The sequence below is a fragment of the Tachyglossus aculeatus genome, chromosome 11, assembly GCF_015852505.1.
Source record: "Tachyglossus aculeatus isolate mTacAcu1 chromosome 11, mTacAcu1.pri, whole genome shotgun sequence".
Lineage (NCBI taxonomy): Eukaryota > Metazoa > Chordata > Mammalia > Monotremata > Tachyglossidae > Tachyglossus > Tachyglossus aculeatus.
In genome coordinates, this window is record NC_052076.1 from 46620506 (window position 1) to 46647615 (window position 27110).

Consider the following 27110-nt stretch of genomic DNA (forward strand, 5'->3'; position numbering starts at 1 on the left):
AACAAAATAAAATAAATAGAATAAATATGTACAAGTAAAATAAATAGAGTAATAAATATGTACCAACATATATACATATATACAGGTGTTGTGGGAGGAGAAGGAGGTAAGGCGGGGGGGGAGGAGTGGGAGAGGAAGGAGGGGGCTGAGTGTGGGAAGGCCTCCTGGAGGAGGTGAGCTCTCAGTAGGGCTTTGAAGGGAGGAAGAGTGCTAGCTTGGCGGATGGGCAGAGGGAGGGCGTTCCGGGCCAGGGGGAGGACGTGGGCCGGGGGTCGACGGCAGGACAGGCGACAACGAGGCATGACGAGGAGGTTAGCGGCAGAGGAGCGGAGGGTGTGGGCTGGGCTGGAGAAGGAAAGAGGGGCCTCAATTTAGGCCACCCAGGTCACACTGAGTTCTTCCTTCCTGGGGGATTCCTTTCTTTCCATTCATTCAGTCATTCATTCAATCGTATTTATTGAGCGCTTACTGTGTGCAGAGCACTGGACTAAGCGCTTGGGAAGTACAAGTTGGCAACATATAGAGATGGTCCCTACCCAACAGTGGGCTCACAGTCATTTGGTGTTACAGGAGCAAAGTGAGTTGCCTGGGTTGTAGTGAAATAGGAGCAGGGCTAGGTAAGAGAAGGAGAGCTAAAAACAGTAGGAAAGATTTTCCGTTTGACGCAGAGATGGATGGACAACCATTAGAGGTTTTTGAAAAATGGGGAGACATGAGCAGAAAGATCTTTTAGAAAAATAATCCAGACATCAGAGTGAAATATGGACTGGAATGGGAAAGAAACTGGAGGCAGGGAGCTCACTGACGGGGTTGATGCAGAAATTGAAGTAAGATGTAATAAGTGCTTGGACAAGCGTGATGGCAGTTTGAATGGAGAGGACGAGGTGGAGTCTAGAGATGTTATGAATAAAGAGCTGACTGGATTTAGTGACGGACTGAATATGTGGGCTAAATGAGAGAGATAAGTCGAGGATAAGGCCACGGTGATGGGCTTGTGAGAAAGGGAGAATGGTGATGTGGTCTACAGTGATAGGAATCAATCAATGAATCAATCAGTGGTATTTATCGAGAGCCTCCTGTGTGCAGAGCACTGTGCTAAGAGTTTGGGAGAGTACAAATCAGGGGGAGGAGAGGGTTTGGGTGGATAGGTGAGGAGCTCTGTTTTGGACATGTTAAGTTTGAAGTGTTGGTGGGACAACCAGGTAGAGATGTCCTGAACTATAACAATAAAAATTGTGGCATTTCTTAAGTATTTATTATGTGCCAAGTACTGTACTAAGCACTGGGGTTGATAACAGATAATCAGGTTAGTCAATGTCCCTGTGCCACATGGGGCTCATAGTCTGTGGAGGTGGGAGAAGGAATTGCCAGACTGCAAAGAAGAGGCTGGACATGTAGATTCAGGAATCAACCACATAGAGTTGGTAGTTTTAGCCTTGGAAGCCAATGAGTTCACCAAGGGAGTGGTTGTAGATGGAGAATAGAAGGAAGAAGCAGTGTGGCCTAGTGGATAGAGCACTGGCTTGGGAATCAGGAGGACCTGGGTTCCAATTCTGACTCCCCCACATGTCTGCTGTATGACCCTGGGTGAGTCACTTAACTTCTCTGGGCCTCAGGTTACCTCATCTGTAACACGGGGATTAAGACCGTGAGCCCAAAGCCACAGTGCTTTGCACATAGTAAGCGCTTAACAAATACCATTATTATTATTATTATTATACAGGACAGGGACTGTGTCCAACCTGATTAGCTTGTATCTACCCAAGCTCTTAGTAAAATGCCTGGCATACAGTGAGCACTTAACAAATACCATAAAAAGGGGACCTACAACTGAGCCTTGGGGGACTCCCACAATTGGAGGGTGGGAGGCAGAGGAGGAGCCCCCCAAAAAGAGCTCCATCTGCTCACCATCTTCCAGCACTCTCTCGCCGTCTTCCTAGGAAACCTTTGTGAAATTCCCTTATGGGCCGATTTGGCTTCATCCTACCCGTTCCCTCTTCACTCTTGAAAGGAACAGTTTTTTCTTATGTCCTTGATAGGGCTCCTTTGACGAGCATTCAGCCTTCCGGGTCTTCTTGGCTGCTAACATCTGATGGGATTCTTTCTACTATTTCTCTCCCCATGGAAGTTGATTTTTATTAAGTTTGATTCTCTCATTTACCCTGAGGATGGAAGAAAGAAGGATTCTGTTCAGTAGAATCACAGTATCATTCATAGACGCCTAGCTAAGGAGCCAGCTAATTAAAGGTCAAGTGAAAATGAATACTTTGTCCCGTGTCAGTAGGGCAGGGCTGGTAAACAATATGTTATTCTCGTACTGTAAAGCCGGGTGGGTTTGGCGCCGGAGGGCTTCCTCATGCAGGCCTCCTGATTGGTCTGGGACCTGTCTGATGGACAGCTGATGCCTAAGGGTGTGGGGACCACGACCGCCTTGCTTGCTTGGGACTCTGGAGGTCATTTTGAGAGCCCCCCAGGACAGCATGTGCTGATAGCTGAGTTTCCGGGAAAGGCTCCGTAGCAGGTGTAGCAGTTCGTGGGTTTCGACTGTCCGGCTCATTCCCTGATAACTGGATATGTGAGACTAGTCCTTTATAGTTAGGGGGCAGGTCTCCACAACACACCTGCCCCAAACAAGCCTGATGAGATAATGCCATGGGATAGGAGAGTAGGGGTGGGAGCTGGGGAGAATACGCAGGGAACCCTAGGCTCCCATCGGGCCCACTTGCCGTCGGCCTGACTTACTCCAAGTGGAAAATCTCATTCATTCATATCGTATCACCTCTCTCCCGGGCCCTGACCTAGCGGTTGTCACCTCCACTCTCCGCTCCGCTCTCCATTACCCCCCGGCCCCCGCCCGCCCCAGTCCCAGGATATATTTATAAGCATTTTCCATGGACCGTTACAGGAGGGAAAACATTTAGCTTTATTTTCGGCTGTGAAATTCCTCCTGCTGCCCCTCCTCCATCCCCAACAGGTGCAACGGCCCCTTTTAGATATCAGGGCCTGGAAATAGAACACAATTTACAATATAGCTTCCTTTAGGCATCTGGCCCCTATTTATATCTCCTCTTTAAGCCTCCCCTCGCTCAAAATAGAAATGTTGGGTTGGCTTTGCCTTTCTGCCCGGCTCTGCAGGTGGCCTCGACGGAAGCCCAGGGTTGGGGGAGAAGGCACCTTCTCAGCCACAGGCTGCCCTAACTGTCAGCAGACACGGCTAAGCTCCCCAGTCCGGGGCTTCGGTCAGTGGCCAGAGGGTCAGCCAGCTCGGACTGAGGCCTGGTCCTCTAAGGAGCAAACCACTCTGGTCTCCTTAGTCCCATCCCATCCTCCTTGCCAATGAGTTCTTGACCAAGGGACGTGGAGGGGTGGAGGGCTACATTCATCACACGGAGGGGCCATGAGAGGGGAGACTCCTGAGGGTATCTCTCCAGCAAATGAGACTCCAGAAGCTCCAGGCAACCCGTGAGCTCTCATACTGTGCGTGAACGATGACCGGCCAACTGACTGATTCTGGTAGATCCAAATCAATCGATAAATCATATTTATTGAGAGCTTACTGTGTACACAGCACTGTACTAAGCTCTTGAGAGAGTACACTATAGCAGAATTAGTAGATACATTCTCCAGGGATGTTTCAGTGTCGAGAAAGTAAGTCTTCCCAGCTCAAAGCTTCTGGGTGCCTAGAATTGCCACTGAGGGTGATGAGAGAGAGGATCCTTATAGCTACCACAGACATTATCGTCTGGCAGGAAACCCCCTAACCACGCCTGCCAATTCTCAGGATACTTGGCACAATCGTTGGGTGGCTCCCAGGGAGAGGAGACCCCAAGCTGTTTCCCCAGGTGCCGCTGAGCTGGCGCGGTTAAGGGAAGCAAAGTGGGGAGAGATGGAAAAGCTTTGGGATCAGTGTTGGGGTCTGGGAGCCTTGGGGAACTGAGATTTCACCCACAGATGTGTACCGGAGCCACCTTTCTGGCCTTCCCTCCCTGGGGGCTAAGCTGATTCTGACCAGGCTTCAGGGTTTCGGGTTCAGATTGAGAAGCAGCGTGGCGTAGTGAATAGACTACGAGCTCTAGACTGTGAGCGCATTGTTGGGTAGGGACCATCTCTATATGTTGCCAACTTGTACTTTCCAAGCGCTTAGTCTAGTGCTCTGCACACAGTAAGTGCTCAATAAATATGATTGAATGAATGAATGAATAGAGCACGGGCCCGGGAGTCAGAAGGATCTGAGACCCAATCCCGGCTCCTTCAGTGGTCTGCTCTGTGACCTCGGGCAAATTACTTCACTCTCAGTGCCTCGGTTCCCTCACCTGTAAAATGGGGATGAACACTGGTAGCACTAATGTGGAACAGGGACTGTTTCCAACCCGATTATCTGGTATCTACCCCAGCGCTAAGAACAGCGCCGGGCACATAGTAAGCGCTTAACAAATACCATCGTTGTTATTGAAGTTGGGGGTGGGCGGGTGGATCGCAGGCGCGGATGGCTCTCTGGGGGATCTGGCCCAGCTCTAGGTCGCCTCTGGCCCAGAGCAACCCAGTGAGGTCAGAGGGGTTCTGAGGCCCATCCGGAGGGCCATGCCGGGACCACCCTGACTGCCCTCCAGAGCTGTTGGACCTCCTGGGGCTGCTCCGGCCCGAGAGGATCCTCTGGCTCATCTTCCACCCCCATATTTGAGCTACCTGGATCGACAGCTTTTGGGGACAGGTAACAGGGCAAGGCTGCTTGTATCCAGGTTTGTCCCAGGGTGAATTTTGAATGTCGGGCTTCTCAATCAGGAGCAGGGTCAGCAGGTTCCAGGCAGCTCAGGGGATCAGTAATGAGAGCCTTTGCCATTTGCTGTGTGGCTCCATTCCAGACTTGGGACAGGGGTGACCAACACGTGTTCCCCGGCTTGGGCCAGAAGCAGAGCTGCTGCTGGGGTCAGGCCAGCTACCCGCCTCCCCCAAACCACCGAGGCACAGCAAGAGAATGACAGGTGTCCGTCTCCAGCAATCCTGCCCACCAGTCGTCTGGACAGAGGCGTCAAGGACTCAATCAGTCAGTCCCAGGCTCAACCCTCCCCTTCTCATTCCTAGATGACTTGCCTCTGTCCGAGAGAGAGGTGAGGGGCTTGGCACGCTGCACTGAGAGAGGAGGAGGAGGAGGAGGAGGAGAAGGGTACGACCCATAGGGTGTCTTTCAGGCTGAACTCAGTGAGAGAACAGAGCAAGAGAGAAATGAAAGCAGCTGAACTGAGGAAGCCGGGCAGTGTGGCTCATTGTGGGGCGTGGCGGGGGGGGAAGAGGAGTCATAAACCAGTCTTAGCTCCTGGCTGGGACAGTAAGGGGGAGGGGGAAGGCCGTGGTCCTGGTTCTCATCAAGGAAGGCCAAGGTCATAGCATATCTTCCTAGGTGCCGACAGGGCCAAGGGAGTCAGAGGAAGGTGTGGATGACAGGGGAGAACCCTGGCTATACCGTCTACCTCCTTTCCCTCCACCCAGGCCCCTAGCAGTGATTGTCGAAAGCTGATTCTGATTTCTACTGATTCCATGCCTGATGGACCCAACGTTTCCTAAGGGAAAATTTCCAGGTTCAAATAGGCCGAAGGAAAGCAGTAACGTAAGCCAAATCGTGCCCTTCCATTGCCCTCTTTCTTCTAAGTCCCCTTTCCTGATTTCCTCTTTTTACAAACATTTCCTTATTTCCCTTTCTTCCAAACCTCCCAACTTGTTTCCTGCTCTTCATCTTCTCAGGTCTCCCATTTTCCCCAAATGAGAAACTCTCTCTTTCCATTTTTACTGCATCTCATCTGCCCCACAATCACTATTATTATTATTGCTAATAATAATGACAATAACTGTAGCATTATTGATAATAATAAACAGCAACTGTGGTATTTCTTAAGTGACTACTATGTGCCAACACTATACTAAGTGCTGGGGTAGATGCAGTATATGCAGAGCAGACACAGGGGCTCGCAATCTAAGTAGGACGGAGAACAGGTACTAAATCCCCATTTTACAGATGAGGAAACTGAAGTACAGAGAAGTTTAGTGACCTGCCTGAGAGGCAGAATTAGAACCCAGGTCCTCTGAATCTCAGGTCCTTGCTCTTTGCCCTTCTCCTCTTCCCACCTAAATCTCATCTCCCTCTCCCTTTCCCTAGTACTCTCCTTTCATTCATTCAAAAAACATTTCCAAACACAAAACCCATTCACTAGTAATGAAAAGGTCTCTCAGAGAATCCTCTAAATTCAACCTTTTTTCCCAATTCAGGGGAAATCAAACCTCAAAAAAAAAAAAAAAAAAGACAGACAACAGCAGCCGGCCAGGGGCAGGGGAGGGAAGGGGTTCCTCTTTATTGTCCGATAGGTTTGTCTCTCACTTTCTGAGACCAAGTGACTCAGTGGGAAGTGGCCTAAGGTACCTCTAACCAGGCTCGAGCCAAAGCCTCGGATCTAGGGGAGGTGTCATCCCCTCAAACCTTAATCTTCACGGGGAGGGTAGCACAAACATCTCTCTCTCCAGCTATCTACGGTAAACTGAGACTAAGAGCCTCAAGCCTCCATCGTGATCCAGTGGCGGGGCCAAGAATCAAATTTATGTCCTCCGTTGGTTACTTTAGCTTTCAAGTGCCTAGACCCCACACAGCTGATATAGGTAAGCTGTGGTTACTCTTTAGCATCTCTCAAGGCTGAGGACATCCTTTCCTTTGTAATTTCTGCCTTATTCTTGGGCAGAAAAGCAGAAGGGGTACATTGTGGGACAGGTTGTGACTGCATCATAATCACCAGCCCGACAGTTGTCCGTTCTTTCCTCCCTACGAGGCCCATCCAGAATCTCATCTGTCACAGAATAAAGGTAAAAAAATCAGCCCAGGACACCAAGGGTCTTTGTCCCTCTCTGCAGCCACTGAAGCCGGGCCTCTTCTGGGGGATCGGAATTTGGGGTTTAGCCGCGGGACCCATGTCTACTTTGGATCAACTGCTTTGATCGAAGAGCTTCAGGAAGAGCTGCATATGGGTGTATTAGAGAGAAGAAGGAGGGAGGGGAAATCCAACCGGCTTTGTAGTGCGGGCTCTGGCCTTCCCAGAAATCCAGTCTTGGGCACCACATCCCTTGGCCGCCCAGCCCCACCAATCGTCTGGCTGCAGTTGGGACTCCCCGGACTCTCCAGTTCGTTTGCCCGCTTCCCTCTCCCAGGTCCGTTGGCCGTCTTCAGGAGGCGGGACAGCAGCCGGCCTCCTCGTGCCGTGCCAGCAAGGACATGCGGGAGAAAGTCTTGGCACAGCTCTTACACTGGTATTTCTTGATGTCCGAATGGGTCTGCAGGTGGGCCCGGAGGTTGGAGCGGTCGGCAAAGGCCCGGTTACAGTGGGAGCAGGCGTATGGCTTCTCACCTGGGGAGAGGAAGACACGGAGTCAATAGGCTGGGCTTATCTAGTTGCTAACTGACGTCGTCCTCCCAAGGTCAGGATAAACTAGCCGGTAAGGATCACTGAAAACCAGTTCAACTTAAGCTGAGCCGGTTGTAAACGGGCCGTGCTGTATTTGTGTGGTACATTTTTTCAAGCTCTTCAAAGGTCTTTGTGGGTGTTATTATAACTGTGATATTTGTCCATTATTTTCCTTCGTGAAATCCACTGCTCTTTGCCCTGCTGGCACAAGTGACAGAGTAGCCATTCTCCCCTCAGCCAGGAATGAAAAGTGCCTGTAATCTCCTAGAGGTTATTTATTTGCCTTCCATTTGGGCCAGCGATGGGTGTAATGGCTCCCTATTCCTGAAAATGTGTCCAGCCTCTTCCCGATATAATAAATAATAATAATAATAATAATAATAATAATGGCATTTATTAAGCACTTACTATGTGCAAAACACTGTTCTAAGCGCTGGGGAGGTTACAAGGTGATCAGGTTGTCCCATGGGGGGGCTTACAGTCTTAATCCCCGTTTTACGGATGAGGTAACTGAGGCAAAGAGAAGTGAAGTGACTTGCCCAAAGTCACACAGCTAACAATTGGCGGACCCGGGGTTTGAACCCCTGACCTCTGACTTCAAAGCCTGTGCTCTTTCCACTGAGGCCCGCTTCTTCTCTGTCATCGTTAGTCACTTCCCCTGGAGGGTAGACCTGGCTAGTAAATAATAATAATAATAATTGTATTATTAAGCACTTCACTATATGCCAGGCACTGTACTAAGCACTTGTTGGGGGTCGGGGGAAATACAAGCAAACAGGGTTGGACACAGGCCCCTGACCCACATCAGGCTCATGGTATTAATCTCCATCTTACAGATGAGGTAACTGAGGCACAGAGAATTGAAGTGACTTGCCTGCGATCACACAGCAGACAAATGGCAGAGTTAGGATTAGAACCCTTGACATCAGACTTTTAGGCCCATGCTTTATCCAAGTCAATCGATCCTAGTCAATCTCACTTCTCCAAGGCTGGTAGGATCCCAGAGGAGTCCAGTACCAGGGCAATGGCTAGAATCTTTCCAGCTATTCCCACAGGGAGTTCAGGGTGGAAAAACAGTCCATGGTCCTCACTTGGGATTCCTCAGGTCCATCCCCTCCACATCAGAGTCCTTGAAAAACTAAGGGGAGCCTCACCCCTTGTCTGTTGCAGGGGAACATGAGGGGAGGGAGGAAAGGGAGGGGTAACCGGGTCTCAGCCATGAATTCCCTGTTGCTTGGATGAGCCTTGTATCCCAGGACACGTATCCCAAACTGATTAGTCCCGTTGTCTCTGGGAACACAAAACATTTGCATTCCTCCTCCCCGGCACCATTAAACGCCCTGGGGAAACTCTCCCCTATCCAGGGGCCAGCCCCACAGGGAATCACCTTGCAAACCACACTCTCCAGCCGAAGTACTCTCAATCCCCTGACATTTTACTACCTGAAAGGCCCTTTAAGGCCAAAAAGGCAGGCAGCCGGGACAGGCCCTCTGCGACTGCTCAGAGATTTCTGGCTGATGTATGAAACCTGCTCGAAAAATCACCTTTCCGATCCTACCTCTCCTCGGCTCGGAATCCTAGGATTCAGGCAAGGCTATGGGACAGTTCCCACTCACTCCCGCAGATTGTTAGAGGAGCAGGAGGAGCTGGGCTCTTCCCACTGCTATTACAGAGGGAATTAGGGGCAGTCCAAAAGGTGGAATATCCCCACTTGTTTTGAATTATCGATTGTATTTATTGAGCGCTTACTATGTGCAGAGCACTGTACTAAGCACTTGGGAATTACAAATTGGCAACATATAGAGACAGTCCCTACCCAACAGTGGGCTCACAGTCTAAAAGAATCTGGTTTAGAAAAGGTAGAAAATCAAACCCCATTTCTGAGAACACCCAACTTCGCTTTCTGGGAAGCCCATAATGGGGCCACAGAGAAGCAGCGTGGCTCAGCGGAAAGAGCCCGGGCTTCGGAGTCAGAGGTCATGGGTTCAAATCCCGGCTCCGCCAATTGTCAGCAGTGTGACTTTGGGCAAGTCACTTCTCTGGGCCTCAGTTACCTCATCTGTAAAATGGGGATGAAGACTGTGAGCCCCCTGTGGGACAACCTGATCACCTTGTAACCTCCCCAGCGCTTAAAGCAGTGCCTTGCACATAGTAAGCGCTTAATAAATGCCATCATTATTATTATTATCAGGCCCACTTTTTCTCCTGGTCCTGAATGAATCAGTGAGTGGTACTGATTGAGTGCTTACTGTGTGCAGAGCACTGTACTAAGCACTTGGAAGAGTACAGTATAACAGACTTGATAGATTTATAGGGAGCATATAGTCTAGAAGGAAGAGTTCCTGAAAAGCCTTCTGCATATAATTAATAATAGACTTCTGCATATAATTAATAATAATAATGGGATTATTATGGTATTACGTTAAGCGCTTACTATGTGCCAGACATTGTACCAAGTGCTGCAGGGGAATACAAGCAAATCAGGTTGGACACAGTCCCTGTCCAACAAGGGGCTCACAGACTCAATCTCCTTTTTACAGATGAGGTAACTGAGGCCCCGAGAAGTGAAGTGACTCGCTCAAGGTCACAGAGTAGACAAGTGGCGGAGGCAGGATTAGAACCCAGGACCTTCCGACTGCCAGGCATGGGCTCTAACCACTGTGCTTTTCTGCTCCCACCTCAACGCCCTTGTGATGACCTTCCATTGGGTGGTGGGCTAGGATTTTCTAGGCAGAGAGGGGCCGAGCCCCCATGCTGGGATCTCCTGCTCCCATTCCACGTGCTCACGTTCCTAGCACCACCTACAGAAGCAGCGTAGCTCAGTGGAAAGAGCCCGGATTTGGGAGTCAGAGGTCGTGGGTTCTAATCCCGGCTGCGCCGCATATCTGCTGTGTGACCTTGGGCAAGTCACTGCCCAAGCCCTGCCAGTGTTGATATTTTCAAATCCAGGAAGCTGGGTTCAAAATAGAGTTAAGAACTTTAAATGAAAGCAATTTACTTGGTCAAATAATTTCTAACAACTATATTTAATGATGTGTAGACTGTGAGCCCATTGTTGGGCAGGGATTGTCTCTATCTGTTGCTGAATTGTACTTTCCAAGTGCTCTGCACAGAGTAAGCGCTCAATAAATATGATTGAATGAATGAATGAATGAAGTCACAACTTTTCTAGGCCTCAGTTCCCTCATCTGTAAAATGGGGATGAAGATTGTGAGCCCCCTGTGGGACAACCTGATCACCTTGTATCCCCCCCCAGTGCTCAGAACAGTGCTTTGCACATAGTAAGCGCTTAACAAATGCCATCATTATTATTATACTTATTATTATCACACAAGGCTGATTCACTTTTCCTTCCAAGCTCAGAAAGAAGTGGAGCCAGGAAGTTTAGAGAAGCAGCATGGTTTAGTGGCTAGTGGGAGTCAGAAGGACCTGGGTTCTAATCCTGCCTCTGCCACTTTTCTGCTGTGTGACCTTGGGCAAGTCACTTTACTTTTCTGCGCCTCAGTTACCTCATCTGTAAAATGGGGATTAAGATTGTAGACAGGGATTGTGTCCAACTGATTAGCTTGTATCTACCCCAGTGCTTAGTACAGCGTGGCTCAGTGGAAAAGAGCTTGGGCTTTGGAGTCGGGGGTTGTGGGTTCAAATCCTGGCTCTGCCAATTGTCAGCTGTGTGACTTTGGGCAAGTCACTTCACTTCTCTGGGCCTCAGTTACCTCTTCTGTAAAATGGGGGTGAAGACTGTGAGCCCCCTGTGGGACAAGCTGATCACCTTGTAACCTCCCCAGTGCTTAGAACAGTGCTTTGCACATAGTAAGTGCTTAATAAATGCCATTATTATTTTTAATAATAAGTGAGAAGCAGCATGGCATAGTGGATAGAGGACGGGCCTGAGAGTCAGAAGGGCATGGGTTCTAATCCTGCCTCCACCACTTGTCTGCTGAGTGACCATGGGCAAGTCACTTCACTTCTCTGTGCTTCAGTTACCTCATCTGTAAAATGTAGATTAATAATAATAATAATAACAATGATAGCATTTATTAAGCACTTACTATGTGCCAAGCACTGTTCTAAGCGCTGGGGAGGTTACAAGGTGATCAGGTTGTCCCTCAGGGGACTCACAGTCTTAATCCCCATTTTACAGGTGAGGCCCAGAGAAGTGAAGTGACTTGCCCAAAGTTACCCAGCTGACATTTGGCGGAGCCGGGATTTGAACCCATGCCCTCTGACTCCAGAGCCCGGGCTCTTTCCACTGAGCCACGCTGCTTCAGACTGCGAGCCCCACATGGGACAGGGACTGTGTCCAACCCGATTCGCTTGCATCCACCCCAGCGTTTAGTAGAGTACCGGCACCTAGGAAGCGCTCAACATTCATTCATTCAATCGTATTTATTGAGCGCTTACTGTGTGCAGAGCACTGTACTAAGCACTTGGGAAGTACAAGTGGGCAACATGTAGAGACGGTCCCTACCCAACAGTGGGCTCACAGTCTAGAAGGTAGAGACTGAGTTTGTGTGAAGTTGCTTCAGGTGAAATCTGGGTGTTCAATTTCTCAAAAAAAAAGAAAAAGGGTTGAAAACCCCTTGATTAAATCTTCAACTGCACGTGTGTGGGAAAGGTCATAATATTTGAAAATTATAATAACAAATATCATAATCATTATTATTAACAACTGCCACAATTATTATCATATTAGTCCAGAGCAGCTGTTTCTCTCAAAGCATCAGAGACCCCAAGGAAAAAATCAAGCGAGTCCGGGCTTCCCCCGTCCCCGCCCTGTCATCACCCCGCTCTCCTCCGCCTCATCATCATCATCATCAATCGTATTTATTGAGCGCTTACTGCGCGCAGAGCACTGTACTAAGCGCTTGGGAAGTACAAGTTGGGCCTCCCACCTGTATGCGTCCTGATGTGTCCCTGCAGCAGCCAGGGCCGGGAGAAGGCTTTGCCGCAGATCTTGCAGATGCAGGGCAGCGTGTGGGTGCGGATGTGCATCTTGAGGGCCCCCAGGCTCACGTACTCCTTGTCGCAGTACTTGCAGCTGAAGTATCGGCGGGCCTGCGGCTCGCAGCTCAGCTGCCTGTGCTTGGCCAGGCCGGAGAACGTGTGGTAGGACTTGCGGCAGTCGAAGCACTCGAACCGGCCCGGGGACCCCAGGGCCTCGCCGCCCGGCCCCTCCCCGGGCCCGGGCCACTTTTCCGGAGCCCCTTCCCCCTCCGGCTCCGGGTCGGGCGGGCGCCTCTTGGGCGGGCCCAGGTGGGGCGGGAGGTTGAGGTGGTTCAGACTGTCCTTGAGCGGGGTGCCGGGGGCTCGGCCGGCCAGCGTGTCCACCAGGCTGAGCTCCAGGGGCCCCGGGCTGGGGGGCCCGCCCGCTGCCGCAGCCGGCGGGAGAGGCAGGGAGATCCGGGCGATGACCGAGTTGCGCTCCCAGACCCGGGCGGCGTCGCAAGGCCCGGGAGGAGGGGGCTTGTCCGGCAGGAGAAGGGGGAACACCAGCCCCCCGCAGGTGTGGCAGGAGCCATTGGTTTCTGGAAACGAAAGAGAACGCGAGCGGTTGAAGAGCGGGGCCCCCAGGCCAGTTGGCCACCTTTCCCTTGCCAACCCCTGCCCTTTCCCGCTCTTCTTCCCTCCCCTTTAAAAACACGGGAGAGTACAAACACTGGAAACCTCCCACAGCTGTCTCAGTCCTGAGAGGGCTCCCACCTCGCCCGGCACACACAGTTTCTCTCAGCGGCAAAATACAGCCCCCCTAAATCAGCGCTTTCCAGACTTCAGCTAGTAGTCTGGTACCCCTGACGGTAGGCGAGGGGAGATGATCAGCCACATTTTGTAGAAGAAGTTGAGGTCCGAAATAGAGAAACGTCTCGTGGCAAATCACCGGCCCAACCAGCCACAGGCCCCAACACCCTCACTGCTAACTCTCAGCCTTCCAAGCTCAGGAAACTCAGTTTCTCTTGAGGACTTCGCTGACTTCCCCTTTAAATTCTTCAATCCATCGATCAGTGTAATCTGCTAGAGAAGCAGTGTGGCCTCGTGAAAAGAGTACAGGCCTGGGAGTTGGTGAACCTGGGTTCTAATCCAGCTCTACCACTTACCTGCTGTATGGCCTTGGGCAAGTCACTTAACTTTTCTGTACCTCAGTTCCCTTACCTGCTAAATGGACATTCTACCGCCTATTTGAACTATGAGTCCCATGTGGGATCCGTTATCTTGTTTCTACCCAGCACTTAGAACAGTGCTTGACACATAGTAAACACATATACCACAATTATTATTAATATTATTATTATTAGGGACAGGGACTTTGCCCAATTTGATTAATTTGTATCCACCCCAATGCTTAGAATATTCATTCATTCATTCAGTCGTATTTATTGAGAGCTTACTGTGTGCAGAGCACTGTACTAAGCGCTTGAGAAGTACAAATCAGCAACATATTAGAAACGGCCCCTATCCAACAACTGGCTCGCAGTCTAGAATAGTGCTTGTCACATAGTAAGCGCTTAATACCATAATAATAAAAATTATTATTATTATTTATTGAATGCTTACTGTGTACCAAGCTCTGTACTAAACACTTGGGAAAGTACAAACACTGGAAACATCCCACAGCTGTTTCAGTCCTGAGAGGGCTTCCACCTCTCCCGGCACACACAATTTATCTCAGCAGCAAAATTCAGCCCCTCTAAATCAGCTTTCTCCAGATTTCAGGTTACTGCCAATTAGTAGGATGAATACCATTAGTATCCAGGGGGGGTTAAATATTCAATGTATTTGCTCATGAACTTCTTGTTTTCCCTCCTTTTGGTTCCCTATTTGTCAATGTGTCCTTCCACATGTTTATCTGCTTTTGATGCTTTAGGTTGAGAAGCAGTGTGGCTCAGTGGAAAGAACACGGGCTTTGGAGTCAGTGATCATGGGTTCAAACCCCGGCTCTGCCAATTGTCAGCTGTGTGACTTTGGGCAGGTCACTTCACTTCTCTGGGCCTCAGTTCCCTCATCTGGAAAATGGGGATTAAGGCTGTGAGCTCCCCGTGGGACAACCTGATCACCTTGTAACCTCTCCAGCACTTAAAACAGTGCTTTGCACATAGTAAGCGCTTAATAAATGCCATCATTATTTTTATTATTAGGTTATTCATTGGCAGAACTTGGCGGGGGGGAACAGGTTGTGTCCACTAACTGTTGTAGTAATAGTATTTTTGGTCCAAACAGTGTTTATTAAACAGTCGGTGGTATTTCTTGAGTACTTTGTGCAGAGCACTATACTAAACATTTGGGAGAGTACAGTACAGCAGAGTTGGTAGACACTTTCCCTGCCCACAATAAGCACTTATAGTGTGCGGAGCACAGTAATTAGTGTTGGGAGAGAAAACAAAGGCAGGAATTAAACATTGTCCCTGTCCCTCGGGGCTCACAATCTAATGTACCCTCCCTAGCACTCAGCACAGGGCTCTGCACAGACTAGATGCTCAGCAAATACTGCGGATGGATTGATGGGCATTTCTTGCTTGTTCAATATCAGCACGGAACTACAGAAAGACGCGTGGATGCTTCATTAATACTATTGTCAGGATAAGAGATTTAGGGTCTCTTCCCTTGCATTTCCTTCTCCCAAACCTCAAAGCCCGTTGAACGTGGTCCAGGGCACAAAGCTGAAGTTGGAAGTCAGAAACCTTGGATTCTTGCCCTGATAATAATAATAATAATTTTAGTATTTGTGGCTCAATGGAAAGAGCACGGGCTTTGGAGTCAGAGGTCATGGGTTCGAATCCCAGCTCCACCACATGCCTGCTGTGTGACCTTGGGCAAGTCGCTTAACTTCTCGGAGCCTCAGTTACCTCATCTGTAAAATGGGGATTAAGACTGTGAGCCCCACAAGGGACAACCTGATCACCTTGCATCCCCCCCCAGCACTTAGAACAGTGCTTTGCACATAGTAAGTGCTTAATAAATGCCATCAGTATTATTATGTGCAAAGTACTGTTCTAAGCGCTGGGGAGGATACAAGGTGATCAGGTTGTCCCATCTGGGGCTCACAATCTTAAACCCCATTTTCCAGATGAGGTAACTGAGGCCCAGAGAAGCTAAGTGACTTGCCCAAAATCACACAGCTGACAAGCGGCGGAGCGGGGATTTGAACCCATGACCTGTGACTCCCAAGCCCGTTCTCTTTCCACCGAGCCACGCTGCACGGTCACCAGGCCTTGGGAAAACAATTTAACCTTTCTGTGCTTCGATCAATCAATCGTATTTATTGAGCGCTTACTGTGTGCAGAGCCCTGTACTAAGCGCTTGGGAAGTACAAGATGGCAACATATAGAGACAGTCCCTACTCATCCCTCCAGCTGTAAAATGGGTATGCTAATTTCTGCTTCCTTCCTCCGCAGGGTGGGGTGGAGGTGGGCTGGGACCAGGTCGATAAAGGGATTTCAGTTCCAAGGAGATAGGTCCCACACTGGGGATCCCATTATATTATTAAGTTACCTGAACGACACGCTTAGAACTTATCTGGGCCTTATCTGAAGGCAAGAGATAGCAAGTTCCTAATCTTTTCTGACCTCCCGGGCCTGAAATAGTGCTTGCTGCGCTGCCCCAGTGCTGGTATTCTAAAAATGTGGGTGTCCTTCCTCCTGCTTGACTTTGCTCTCTCTGCCTACTGTTTTCAGCTTGCCCTCTGAGCTGGACTCTGGAGTGAATGCTTTCTCCCCCTGCCATGAGTCAATCAGTCGTATTTATTGAGCGCTTACTGTGTGCAGAGTGCTGTACTAAGCGCTGCTTAGTACATCACCCCCTGCTGCTCCAGTGGCTGGCACTGCCCGGGGCCGGAGCTGATGGGCAGCCCTCTGAGGCCTCCAACCCCCCAACTCACTCTAACCCAGGCTGTGGGCCCTGGGGAAAAGTATCAGGCCCATATCAGGAAATCAATCAATCAATCAATCAATCGTATTTATTGATTGATTGAAAACCTGGGTTCAACACCAGGGAGGAGTCTCAAATGGTTCAAACACGGAGTTGCTGTTCAGGAGCTGGGAATAATAATGGTGGCATTTGTTAAGCGCTTACTATGTGCAAAGCCCTGTTCTAAGCACTGGGGGGGATACAAGGTGATCAGGTTGTCCCACTTGGGGCTCACAGTCTTCATCCCCATTTTCCAGATGAGGGAACTGAGGCGCAGAGAATAATAATAATAATAATGATGGCATTTGTTAAGCGCTTACCATGTGCAAAGCACTGTTCTAAGCGCTGGGGGGATACAATGTGATCAAGTTGTCCCACGTGGGGCTCACAGTCTTCATCCCCATTTTTACAGATGAGGTAACTGAGGCTCAGAGAAGTTAAGTGACTTGCCCAAGGTCACACAGCCGACTTGTGGTGGAGCCAGGATTCAAACCAATGACCTCTGACTCCAAAGCCCGGGCTCTTTCCACTGAGCCATGCTGCTTAGTGAAGTGGCTTGCCCAAGGTCACACAGCTGACCTCCTTCCCTTCCCCACAGCACCTGTATATATGTATATATGTTTGTACGGATTTATTACTCTATTTTACTTGTACATATTTATTCTATTTATTTTATTTTGTTGATCTGTTTGGTTTTGTTCTCTGTCTCCCCCTCCTAGACTGTGAGCCCACTGTTGGGTAGGGACTGTCTCTATATGTTGCCAACTTGTACTTCTCAAGCGCTTAGTACAGTGCTCTGCACACAGTAAGCGCTCAATAAATATGATTGATTGATTGATTGATTGATTGTCTCCCCCTTCTAGACTGTGAGCCCACTGTTGGGTAGGGACTGTCTCTATATGTTGCCAACTTGTACTTCCCAAGTGGTTAGTACAGTGCTCTGCACACAGTAAGTGCTCAATAAATTGATTGATTGATTGATTGAGTGACAAGTGGTGGAGCCGGGATTCGAACCCATGACCTCTGACTCCAAAGCCCGGGCTCACGATGCCTCTGGCCCCAGGCTATGGTGGATAGTGGTGAACTGAAGCAACTCCTAGTTTGAAAGCAATTTCCTCTGGGATTGAAGAGGGCCAAGCCAGCAGTTTGCCCTTTGAACCTTCAAGGGGGTGGGAGAGGCGACACAAGGAATCAGATTGGACCCAGTCTCTGTCCCACATGAGGCTCACAGTCTTAATCCCCATTTTACAGATGAAGTAACTGAGTCACAGGGAAGTTCATTCATTCAATCGTATTGATTGAGCGCTTACTGTGTGCAGAGCACTGGACTAAGCGCTTGGCAAGTACCAGTCGGCAACTTATAGAGACGGTCCCTACCCAACAACGGGCTCACGGCCTAGAAGGGGGACACGGACAACAAAACCAAACACGTAGACAGGTGTCAAAATCGTCGGAATAAATAGAATTATAGCTGTAGGCACAGCGTTAACAAAATAAATAGAATAGTAAATATGTACAAGTAAAATAAATGGAGTAATAAATCAATCAATCGTATTTATTGAGCGCTTACTGTGTGCAGAGCACTGGACTAAATCTGTAATCTGTAATAAATCTGTACAAATATATACCAGTGCTGTGGGGAGGGGAAGGAGGCCAAGCAGGTGACTTGGGCAGATGAGAAATGATCTACTGACTTGGTTCAGGCTCAAGGACACCCCGCCTTTGCCCCCCACCCCAGCCTTGGGGGCCCCACAACATCATGGAGAAGAAGGGTGGCCCAGTGGATAGAGCACTGGCCCGGTTGTCAGAAGGACCTGGGTTCTAATTCCGGCTCTACCACATGTCTGCTGTGTGACCTTGGGCAAGTCACTCTTTTTACAGAGCACTGTACTAAGCGCTTGGGAAGTGAAGTCGGTTCCCCCTCCTTCCTCTCCCCATCCCCCCGTCATACCTCCTTCCCCTCCCCACAGCACCTGTATATAAGTTTGTACATATTTATTACTTTAATTTGTACATATTTCTTCTATTTATTTTATTTTGTTAATATGTTTTGTTTTGTCGTCTGTCTGTCTCCCCCTTCTAGACTGCGAGCCCGCTGTTGGGTAGGGACCGTCTCTCTATGTTGCCAACTTGGACTTCCCAAGCGTTTAGTCCAGTGCTCTGCACACAGTAAGCGCTCAATCAATACGATTGAATGAATGAACTTCCCTGTGACTCAGTTACTTCATCTGTAAAATGGGGATTAAGACTGTGAGCCTCATGTGGGACAGAGACTGGGTCCAATCTGATTCCTTGTGTCGCATTCTCCCACCCCCTTGAAGGTTCGAAGGGCAAACTGCTGGCTTGGCCCTTTTCAGTCCCAGAGGAAATCACTTTCAAACTCGGAGTTGCCTCAGTTCACCACTATCCACCATAGCCTGGGGCCAGAGGCACCGTGAGCCCGGGCTTTGGAGTCAGAGGTCATGGGTTCGAATCCCGGCTCCGCCAACTGTCAGCTGGGTGACTTTGGGCAAGTCACTTGACTTCTCTGGGCCTCAGTTACCTCATCTGTAAAATGGGATGAAGACTGTGAGCCCCCCGTGGGACAACCTGATCACCTTGTGACCTCCCCGGTGCTTAGAACAGTGCTCTGCACATAGTAAGTGCTTAATAAATGCCATTATTATTATTATTATTATTATTATTATTATTATTACCCCAGTGATTAGAACAGTGCCTGGCACATAGTAAGTGCTTAACAGTTATCATTAATTGAAAGAAGCAGCGTGGCTCAGTGGAAAGAGCACGGGCTTGGGAGTCAGGGGACATGAGTTCCAATCCCGACTCCACTATTTGTCTGCTGTGTGACCTTGGGCAAGCCACTTAACTTCTCTGTACCTCAGTGACCTCATCTGGAAAATGGGGATGAAGACCGTGAGCCCCACGTGGGACAACCTGATCACCTTGTACAAACCTGATATAACCTGATCGCCTTGTAACCACCCTGGTGCTTAGAACAGTGCTTGGCACATAGTAAGCACTTAATAAATGCCATTATTATTCTCTGGGCCTCAGTTCCCTCATCTGTAAAATAGGGATTGAGACTGTAAGCCCCATGTGGGACAACCTGATTACCTGGTATCTACCCCAGCGCTTAGAACAGTGCTTGGCACATAGTAAGCACTTAATAAATGCCATTATTATTCCCTGGGCCTCAGTTCCCTCATCTGTAAAATAGGGATTGAGACTGTAAACCCCACGTGGGACAACCTGATTACCTTGTATCTACCCCAGCGCTTAGAACAGTGCTTGGCACATAGTAAGCACTTAACAAATACCATCACTGTTATTGACAACTCCTTTCTCAAGCTGCCCTCCAGCCCACTGTTGGGCAGGGACCGTCTCTATATGTTGCCAACTTGTACTTCCCAAGCGCTTAGTACAGTGCTCTGCACTGTATACCTGTACATACGTTTGTACATATTTATTACTCTATTTATTTATTTATTTTACTTGTACATATTTATTCTATTTATTTTATTTTGTTAATATGTTTTGTTTCGTTGTCTGTCTCCCCCTTCTAGCCTGTGAGCCCGCTGTTGGGTAGGGACCGTCCCTCTATGTTGCCGACTTGGACTTCCCAAGCGCTTAGTACAGCGCTCTGCATACAGTAAGCGCTCAATAAATACGACTGACTGAATGAATGAATCCAGGGGTTGGGGGGATGGGAGAGGACGGGGAGGGGGTGTCTATGTAGGAGCAGCATGGCGTAGTGGAGAGAACCCTGGCCTTAGAGTCAGAAGGTCATGAGTTCTAATCCCCTCTCCGCCACGTATCTGCTGCGTGACCTTGGGCAAGTCGCTACGCTTCTCCGTACCTCAGTTCCCTCATCTCTAAAATGGGGATTGAGACTGGGAGCCTTACATGGGTCAGGGACTGTATCCAACCCAATTATCTTGTGCCCACCCCAGCGTTTAGAACAGTGCCTGGCACATAGTAAGCATTCATTCATTCATCCAATCGTATTTATTGAGCGCTTACTATGTGCGGAGCACTGTACTAAGCGCTTGGGAAGTCCAAGTTGGCAGCAGATAGAGACGGTCCCTACACAACAACGGGCCCACAGGCTAGAAGGGGGAGACAGACAACAAAACAAAACATGTAGCATTTGACAAATACCATGATTATTATTATTATTCATTCAATCATATTTATTGAGCACTTATTGTGTGCAAAGCACTGTACTAGCTGCTTGGGAAAGTACAATACAGAAATAAAGAGTAACAATCCCTGCCCACAGTGAGCTCACAGTTGGGACCCCGACATGGGATGACCCCCAACCCCTCTTTCTGCCCCCCGCTTTCCCTCCAACCAAACACACAAACTCAATCCCGTTTCAACAGCTCTTTCCCTTTTTCCCCTCCCAAATTCCCTGCTGTCCCTCTGGCTTTCCCCTTCCCCGGATAGGGGTGAGGGTCGGTTTTCCACTGGCCTTCCGGGAGGATGGGGTACTAAATAATTCAATCCCCGCGGTGGGAATGGGGGTCCACAATTGCCCCTACAAAATCTCTCACCTGAGCAAGTGAAGACATCCTCCCTGCTGCGAGTGTGAAAGTGTGTGCATGTGTGTGTGTGAACATGTGTCCCTGAACCGCCCTGGCTCCCTTAATAATAATAATAATAATAATAATAATAATAATAATAGTATTTGTTAAGCTCTTACTATGTGCCAAGCACTGTTCTAAGCGCTGATAATAATAACAATAATCAGCAGGGCAAACTGGTGGGGAGGCCAAGTCCTCCAGGGCAGCTTGAGAAAGGAGTTGTTGTGGTTAATGATAACTGTTAAGCGCTTACTATGTGCCAAGCACTGTTCTAAGCGCTGATAATAATAACAATAATCAGCAGGGCAAACTGGTGGGGAGGCCAAGACCTCGAGGACAGTTTGAGAAAGGAGTTGTTGCTGTTAATGATAACTGTTAAGCGCTTACTATGTGCCAAGCCCCATTCTAAGCGCTGGGGGAGATACAAGGTGATCAGGTTGTCCCCCGTGGGGCTCACAGTCTCCATCCCCATTTTACAGATGAGGGCACTGAGGCACAGAGAAGTGAAGTGACTTTCCCAAAGTCACCCAGCTGACAAGCGGCGGAGGCAGGATTAGAACCCACGACCTCTGACTCCCAAGCCCGGGCTCCTTCTGCTGAATTTCTTCTCCAGCCTTCCCTCCTAGAGTCTGGGCCCATTGAAGGAAGTGGAAAATTCACGAAATTCCCTGCCCTCCGAGACTGCATCTGCTGCATGGGGGGGATCCGGGCTGCCAACCAACTTCCTCCACCTCTACCCAGCTTTCATGAGCCCGTAATAATAATAACAATAACAATAATAATAATTATGGTATTTGTTAAGCGCCTACCATTTGCCAAGCACTGTTCTGACCCTGAACCTCCCCGGCTCCCATAATAATAATAATAATAATAATAATAATAATAATAATAATAATAATAACAATACTTATAGACTGTGAGCCCATCTTATAGACTGTGAGCCTGTTGTTGGGTAGGGACAGTCTCTATATGTTGCCAATTTGTACTTCCCAAGCGCTTAGTACAGTGCTCTGCACACAGTAAGCACTCAATAAATGCGATTGAATGAATGAATGAATGAATCAGCAGGGCAAACTGGTGGGGAGGCCGAGTTCTCGAGGACAGCTAGAGAAGGGAGTTGTGGTTGTTAATGATAATTGTTAATAATAATAATAATAATGATGGCATTTGTTAAGCACTTACTATGCGCAAAGCACTGTTCTAAGCGCTGGGGGGGATTCAAGGTAATCAGGCTGTCCCACATGGTGCTCACAGTCTTAATCCCCATTTTACAGATGAGGTCACTGAGGCCCAGAGAAGTGAAGTGACTTGCCCAAAGTCACACAGCTGACAAGAGGCGGAGCAGGGATTCGAACCCATGACCTCTGACTCCCGTGCTCTTTCCACTGAGCCATGCTGCTTCTCTAGCTCTTACTATGTGCCAAGCACTGGGGTAGATACCTTGTATCGCCCCCTCCCCCACACTTAGAACAGTGCTTGGCACATAGTAAGCGCTTAACAAATACCATCATCATCATTATTATCATTATTATACAAGGTGATCAGGTTGTCCCACGTGGGGCTCACAGTCTTAATCCCCATTTTACAGATGAGGCAACTGAGGCCTAGAGAAGTGAAGTGGCTTGCCCGAGGTCACACAGCTGACAAGTGGCAGAGTCGGGATTCGAACCCAAGACCTCTGACTCCCAAGGCCGGGCTCTTTCCACTGAGAGGACTGGAAGGACTGCAAGGCAGGATTGAAGGAAGATTCCCGCAGCTTCCCCCTCCCACATAGGCCCCTACACCCACACCCCACCAACCTTCATCGGCGCTTAGAACAGTGCTTTGCACGTAGTAAGCGCTTAACAAATACCATAATTATTATCGGCTTGCCCACAAATGCCCCCACACGCGCCCACCCATGTGCAGAAGGCCAGCGGGTAGGAAACTGGGCACAGCAGCCCAACAAAATGAGGGGGAAAAGGAGGCAGGAGAAGGAAGGAGAAGGGGAGGAAGACTGGGAGCCCGCTGTGGGCAGGGATTGTCTCTCTTTGTTGCTGAATTGGTCTTCCCAAGCGCTTAGTACAGTGCTCTGCACTCAGTAAGCGCTCAATAAATTCGACTGAATGAGTACAGTGCTCTGCACACAGTAAGCACCCAATAAATACTATTGAATGAATGAATCAGGAGGAGGAGGAGGAGGAAGATCAGGAGGAGAAGGAAGCACCGTGGCTCAGTGGAAAGAGCATGGGCTTTGGAGCCAGAAGTCATGGGTTCAAATCCCAGCTCTGCCACTTGTCAGCTGTGTGACTTTGGGCAAGTCACTTCACTTCTCTGGGCCTCAGTTCCCTCATCTGTAAAATGGGGATTAAGACTGTGAGACCCACGTGGGACAACCTGATCACCTCGTATCCCCCCCAGCGCTTAGAACAGTGTTTTGCACATAGTAAGTGCTTAATAAATGCCATTATTATTATTATTATTATTATTATTAAGATCAATAGCAGAAGCACAGTGGTTTAGCAGAAAGAGCCACGGCTTGGCTGGCAGAGGTCATGGGTTCTAATACCGACCCCGCCACTTGTCAGCTGAGTGACTTTGGGCAAATCACTTCACTTCTCTGGGCCTCAGTTCCCTCATCTGTAAAATGGGGATGGAGACCGTGAGCCCCACGAGGGACAATCAGCCTTGTATCTATCCCAGCGCTTAGACCAGTGCTTGACACATAATAAGCGCTTAACAAATACCATTATTATTCCCCCCTTCTAGACTGTGAGGATTGAGACTGTGAGCTCCACGTGGGACAACCTGATTACCTTGTATCTACCCCAGCGCTTAGACCAATCAATCAATCAATCAATCAATCGTATTTATTGAGCGCTTACTGTGTGCAGAGCACTGTACTAAGCACTTGGGAAGTCCAAGTTGGCAACATCTAGAGACGGTCCCTACCCAACAGTGGGCTCACAGTCTAGAAGGGGGAGACAGAGAACAAAACAAAACATATTAACAAAATAAAATAAATAGAATAGATATGTACAAGTAAAATAAATAGAGTACTGCTTGACAGTGCTTGACACATAATAAATGCTTAACAAATACCATTATTATTCCCCCCTTCTGAGGATTGAGTGTGAGCTCCACGTGGGACAACCTGTTTACCTTATATCTACCCCAGCGCTTAGACCAGTGCTTGACACATAATAAGTGCTTAACAGATACCATTATTATTCCCCCCCTTTTAGACTGAGCTCCACGTGGGACAACCTGATATTACCTTGTATCTACCCCAGCGCTTAGACCAGTGCTTGACACATAATAAGCGCTTAACAAATACCATTATTATTCCCCCCCCTTTTAGACTGAGCTCCACGTGGGACAACCTGATTACCTTGTATCTATCCCAGCGCTTAGACCACTGCTTGACACATAATAAGCGCTTAACAAATACCATTATTATTCCCCCCCTTTTAGACTGTGAGGATAGAGACTGTGAGCTCCACGTGGGACAACCTGATTACCTTGTATCTACCCCAGCGCTTAGACCAGTGCTTGACACATAATAAGCGCTTAACGAATACCGTTATTATTCCCCCCTTTTAGACTGTGAGCTCCACGTGGGACAATCTGATTACCTTGTAGCTACCCCAGCGCTTAGAATAGTGCTCGACATCTAGTAAGCGCTTAACGAATACCATTAATTATTCCCCCCTTTCAGACTGTGAGCCCGTTGTGGGCAGGGACTGTCCCTCTTTGTTGCTGAATTATACTTCCCAAGCGCTTAGTCCAGTGCTCTGCACGCCGTAAACGCTCAGTAAATACGACTGAATGAAAGAATGAATAGGAGGAGGAGGAAGCAGGGAGGGGACAGAGCAGCTTCTGGAGCTTTTACCTTTCTGAGTTTCCAGTTGTCCATAGTTGGGGATCCTGTTGCTGGAGTGTTTCTTCACCAGGAAGGACCTGGGCATCTTGTGCTGGGCGGCGAGGGGCGAGGGGGCCTGCCCCGGGGCCCGGCCGCCGGCTGGCTCTCTGTCTGGCTGTCTGGCTGGCTGTCTGTCCGGCTGATGGACTGTCCGTCTGTCTGTCCGGCTGGTTGTCTGCCTGATGGACTGTCCGGCTGATGGACTGTCCGGCTGATGGGACTGTCCGTCCAGCTGATGGACTGCCTCTCTGCCTGTCTGTCTGTCCGGCTAGTTGCCTGGCTGGTGGACTGTCCGGCTGATGAACTGCCCGTCTGTCTGTCCGGCTGACGGGCTGCCCGTCTGTCTGTCCGGCTGACGGACTGTCCGCCTGTCTGTCCGGCTGGTGGACCGCCCGTCCAGCTGATGGATGGTCTGTCCGTCTGTCCGGCTAGCTGTCTGGCTCGTGGACTGTCCGGCTGAGGGACTGCCCGTCTGCCTGTCCGGCTGATGGACTGTCCGCCTGTCTGTCCGGCTGGCCGTCTGTCCGGCTGATGGACCGTCCGTCCAGCTGAGGGATGGCCTGTCCGTCTGTCCGGCTAGTTCTCTGGCTGCTGGACTGTCCGGCTGATGAACTGCTCGTCTGCCTGTCCGGCTGATGGACTGTCCGTCTGTCTGGCCGGCTGACGGACTGCCCACCTGTCTGTCCGGCTGGCCGTCTGTCCGGCCGATGGACCGTCCTTCCAGCTGAGGGATTGTCTGCCCGTCTGTCCGGCTAGTTGTCTGGCTGGTGGACTGTCCGGCTGATGAACTGCCCGTCTGTCTGTCCGGCTGATGGGCTGCCCGTCTGTCTGTCCGGCTGATGGACTGTCCGGCTGGCCGTCTGTCCGGCTGATGGACCGTCCGTCCAGCTGAGGGATGGCCTGTCCGCCTGTCCGGCTAGTTGCCTGGCTGCTGGACTGTCCGGCTGATGACCTGCCCGTCTGTCTGTCCGGCTGATGGACTGTCTGTCTGTCTGTCCGGCTGATGGGCTGTCCGCCTGTCTGTCCGGCTGGCCGTCTGTCCGGCTGATGGACCGTCCGTCCAGCTGATGGATGGCCTGTCCGCCTGTCCGGCTAGTTGCCTGGCTGGTGGACTGTCCGGCTGATGAACTGCCCGTCTGTCTTTCCGGCTGATGAACTGTCCGTCTGTCTGTCCGGCTGATGGACTGTCCGGCTGGCCGTCTGTCCGGCTGATGGACCGCCCGTCCAGCTGAGGGATGGCCTGTCCGCCTGTCCGGCTAGTTGCCTGGCTGCTGGACTGCCCGGCTGAGGAACTGCCCGTCTGTCTGTCCGGCTGGTGGACCGCCCGTCCAGCTGATGGATGGCCTGTCCGCCTGTCCGGCTAGTTGCCTGGCTGCTGGACTGTCCGGCTGATGAACCGCCCGCCTGTCTGTCCGGCTGACGGGCTGTCCGCCTGTCTGTCCGGCTGATGGACCGCCCGTCCAGCTGATGGATGGCCTGTCCGCCTGTCCGGCCTAGCTGTCTGCCTGCTGGACTGTCCGGCTGAGGCACTGCCCGTCTGTCTGTCCGTCCGGCTGATGGACTACCCGGCTGGCCGTCTGTCCGGCTGATGAACTGTCCGTCTGCCTGTCCGGCTGATGGACAGCCTGTCTGTCTGTCTGTCTGTCTTTCTGTCCTCCTGTCTTGTCTGTCCGGCCGCTGGGCTGTCCGTCCGGCAGATGGGCTGTCCTTCTTCCCGTCCGGGCGGGCGGTCCGGGTGGCATTCCTCCTCCGTCTGCGGGCCGGGTTTCCCGGGGTCCGTCCGGGTGGGGGGGTGGGCTGTGATTTCCATAGTCCGTCCCCCCCGTCCCCCCCTCCGGGCCAACCACCGGCCGGGCCCAGGCCAGGGGGCGGGGGCGGGGGCGAGGGAGGGGGCGAGGCCCGGCCTGGCCCGAGGCCTCCGGCCAGGGGGCCCGCCCCACCGCTTGGGCAATAAATGCCATTTAGTAGGCGCTAACTAGGTGCAAAGTACCGTTCAAAGCGCCGGAGAGGCTACCAGGTGATCAGGTTGTCCCCCGGGAGGCTCACAGTCTTTATCCTCATTTGACAGATGAGGTCACTGAGGCCCAGAGAATAATAAGAATAATAATAATAACATGTATTAAGCGCTAACTATGTGCAAAACACCGTTCTAAGCGCCGGTGAGGCTACCAGGTGATCAGGTTGTCCCCCGGGAGGCTCACAGTCTTTATCCTCATTTGACAGATGAGGTCACTGAGGCCCAGAGAATGATAATAATAATAACAATAGCATGTATTAAGCGCT

The 27110-nt window shown here is 50.1% G+C and overlaps 1 protein-coding gene across 1 annotated transcript; it reads right to left on the reverse strand.

The window, feature by feature from the left end:
* Positions 1-6314: 6314 nt before the first annotated feature.
* On the reverse strand, positions 6315-24920 carry SNAI3 (snail family transcriptional repressor 3). Its single transcript, XM_038754518.1, has 3 exons — positions 24798-24920; positions 12338-12970; positions 6315-7385 (listed from the first exon to the last, which is right to left on the reverse strand). Exons 1-3 carry the CDS (start codon positions 24871-24873, stop codon positions 7204-7206), a joined length of 891 nt encoding a protein of 296 aa, XP_038610446.1. The 5' UTR covers positions 24874-24920; the 3' UTR covers positions 6315-7203.
* Between the last annotated feature and the right edge of the window lie 2190 nt (positions 24921-27110).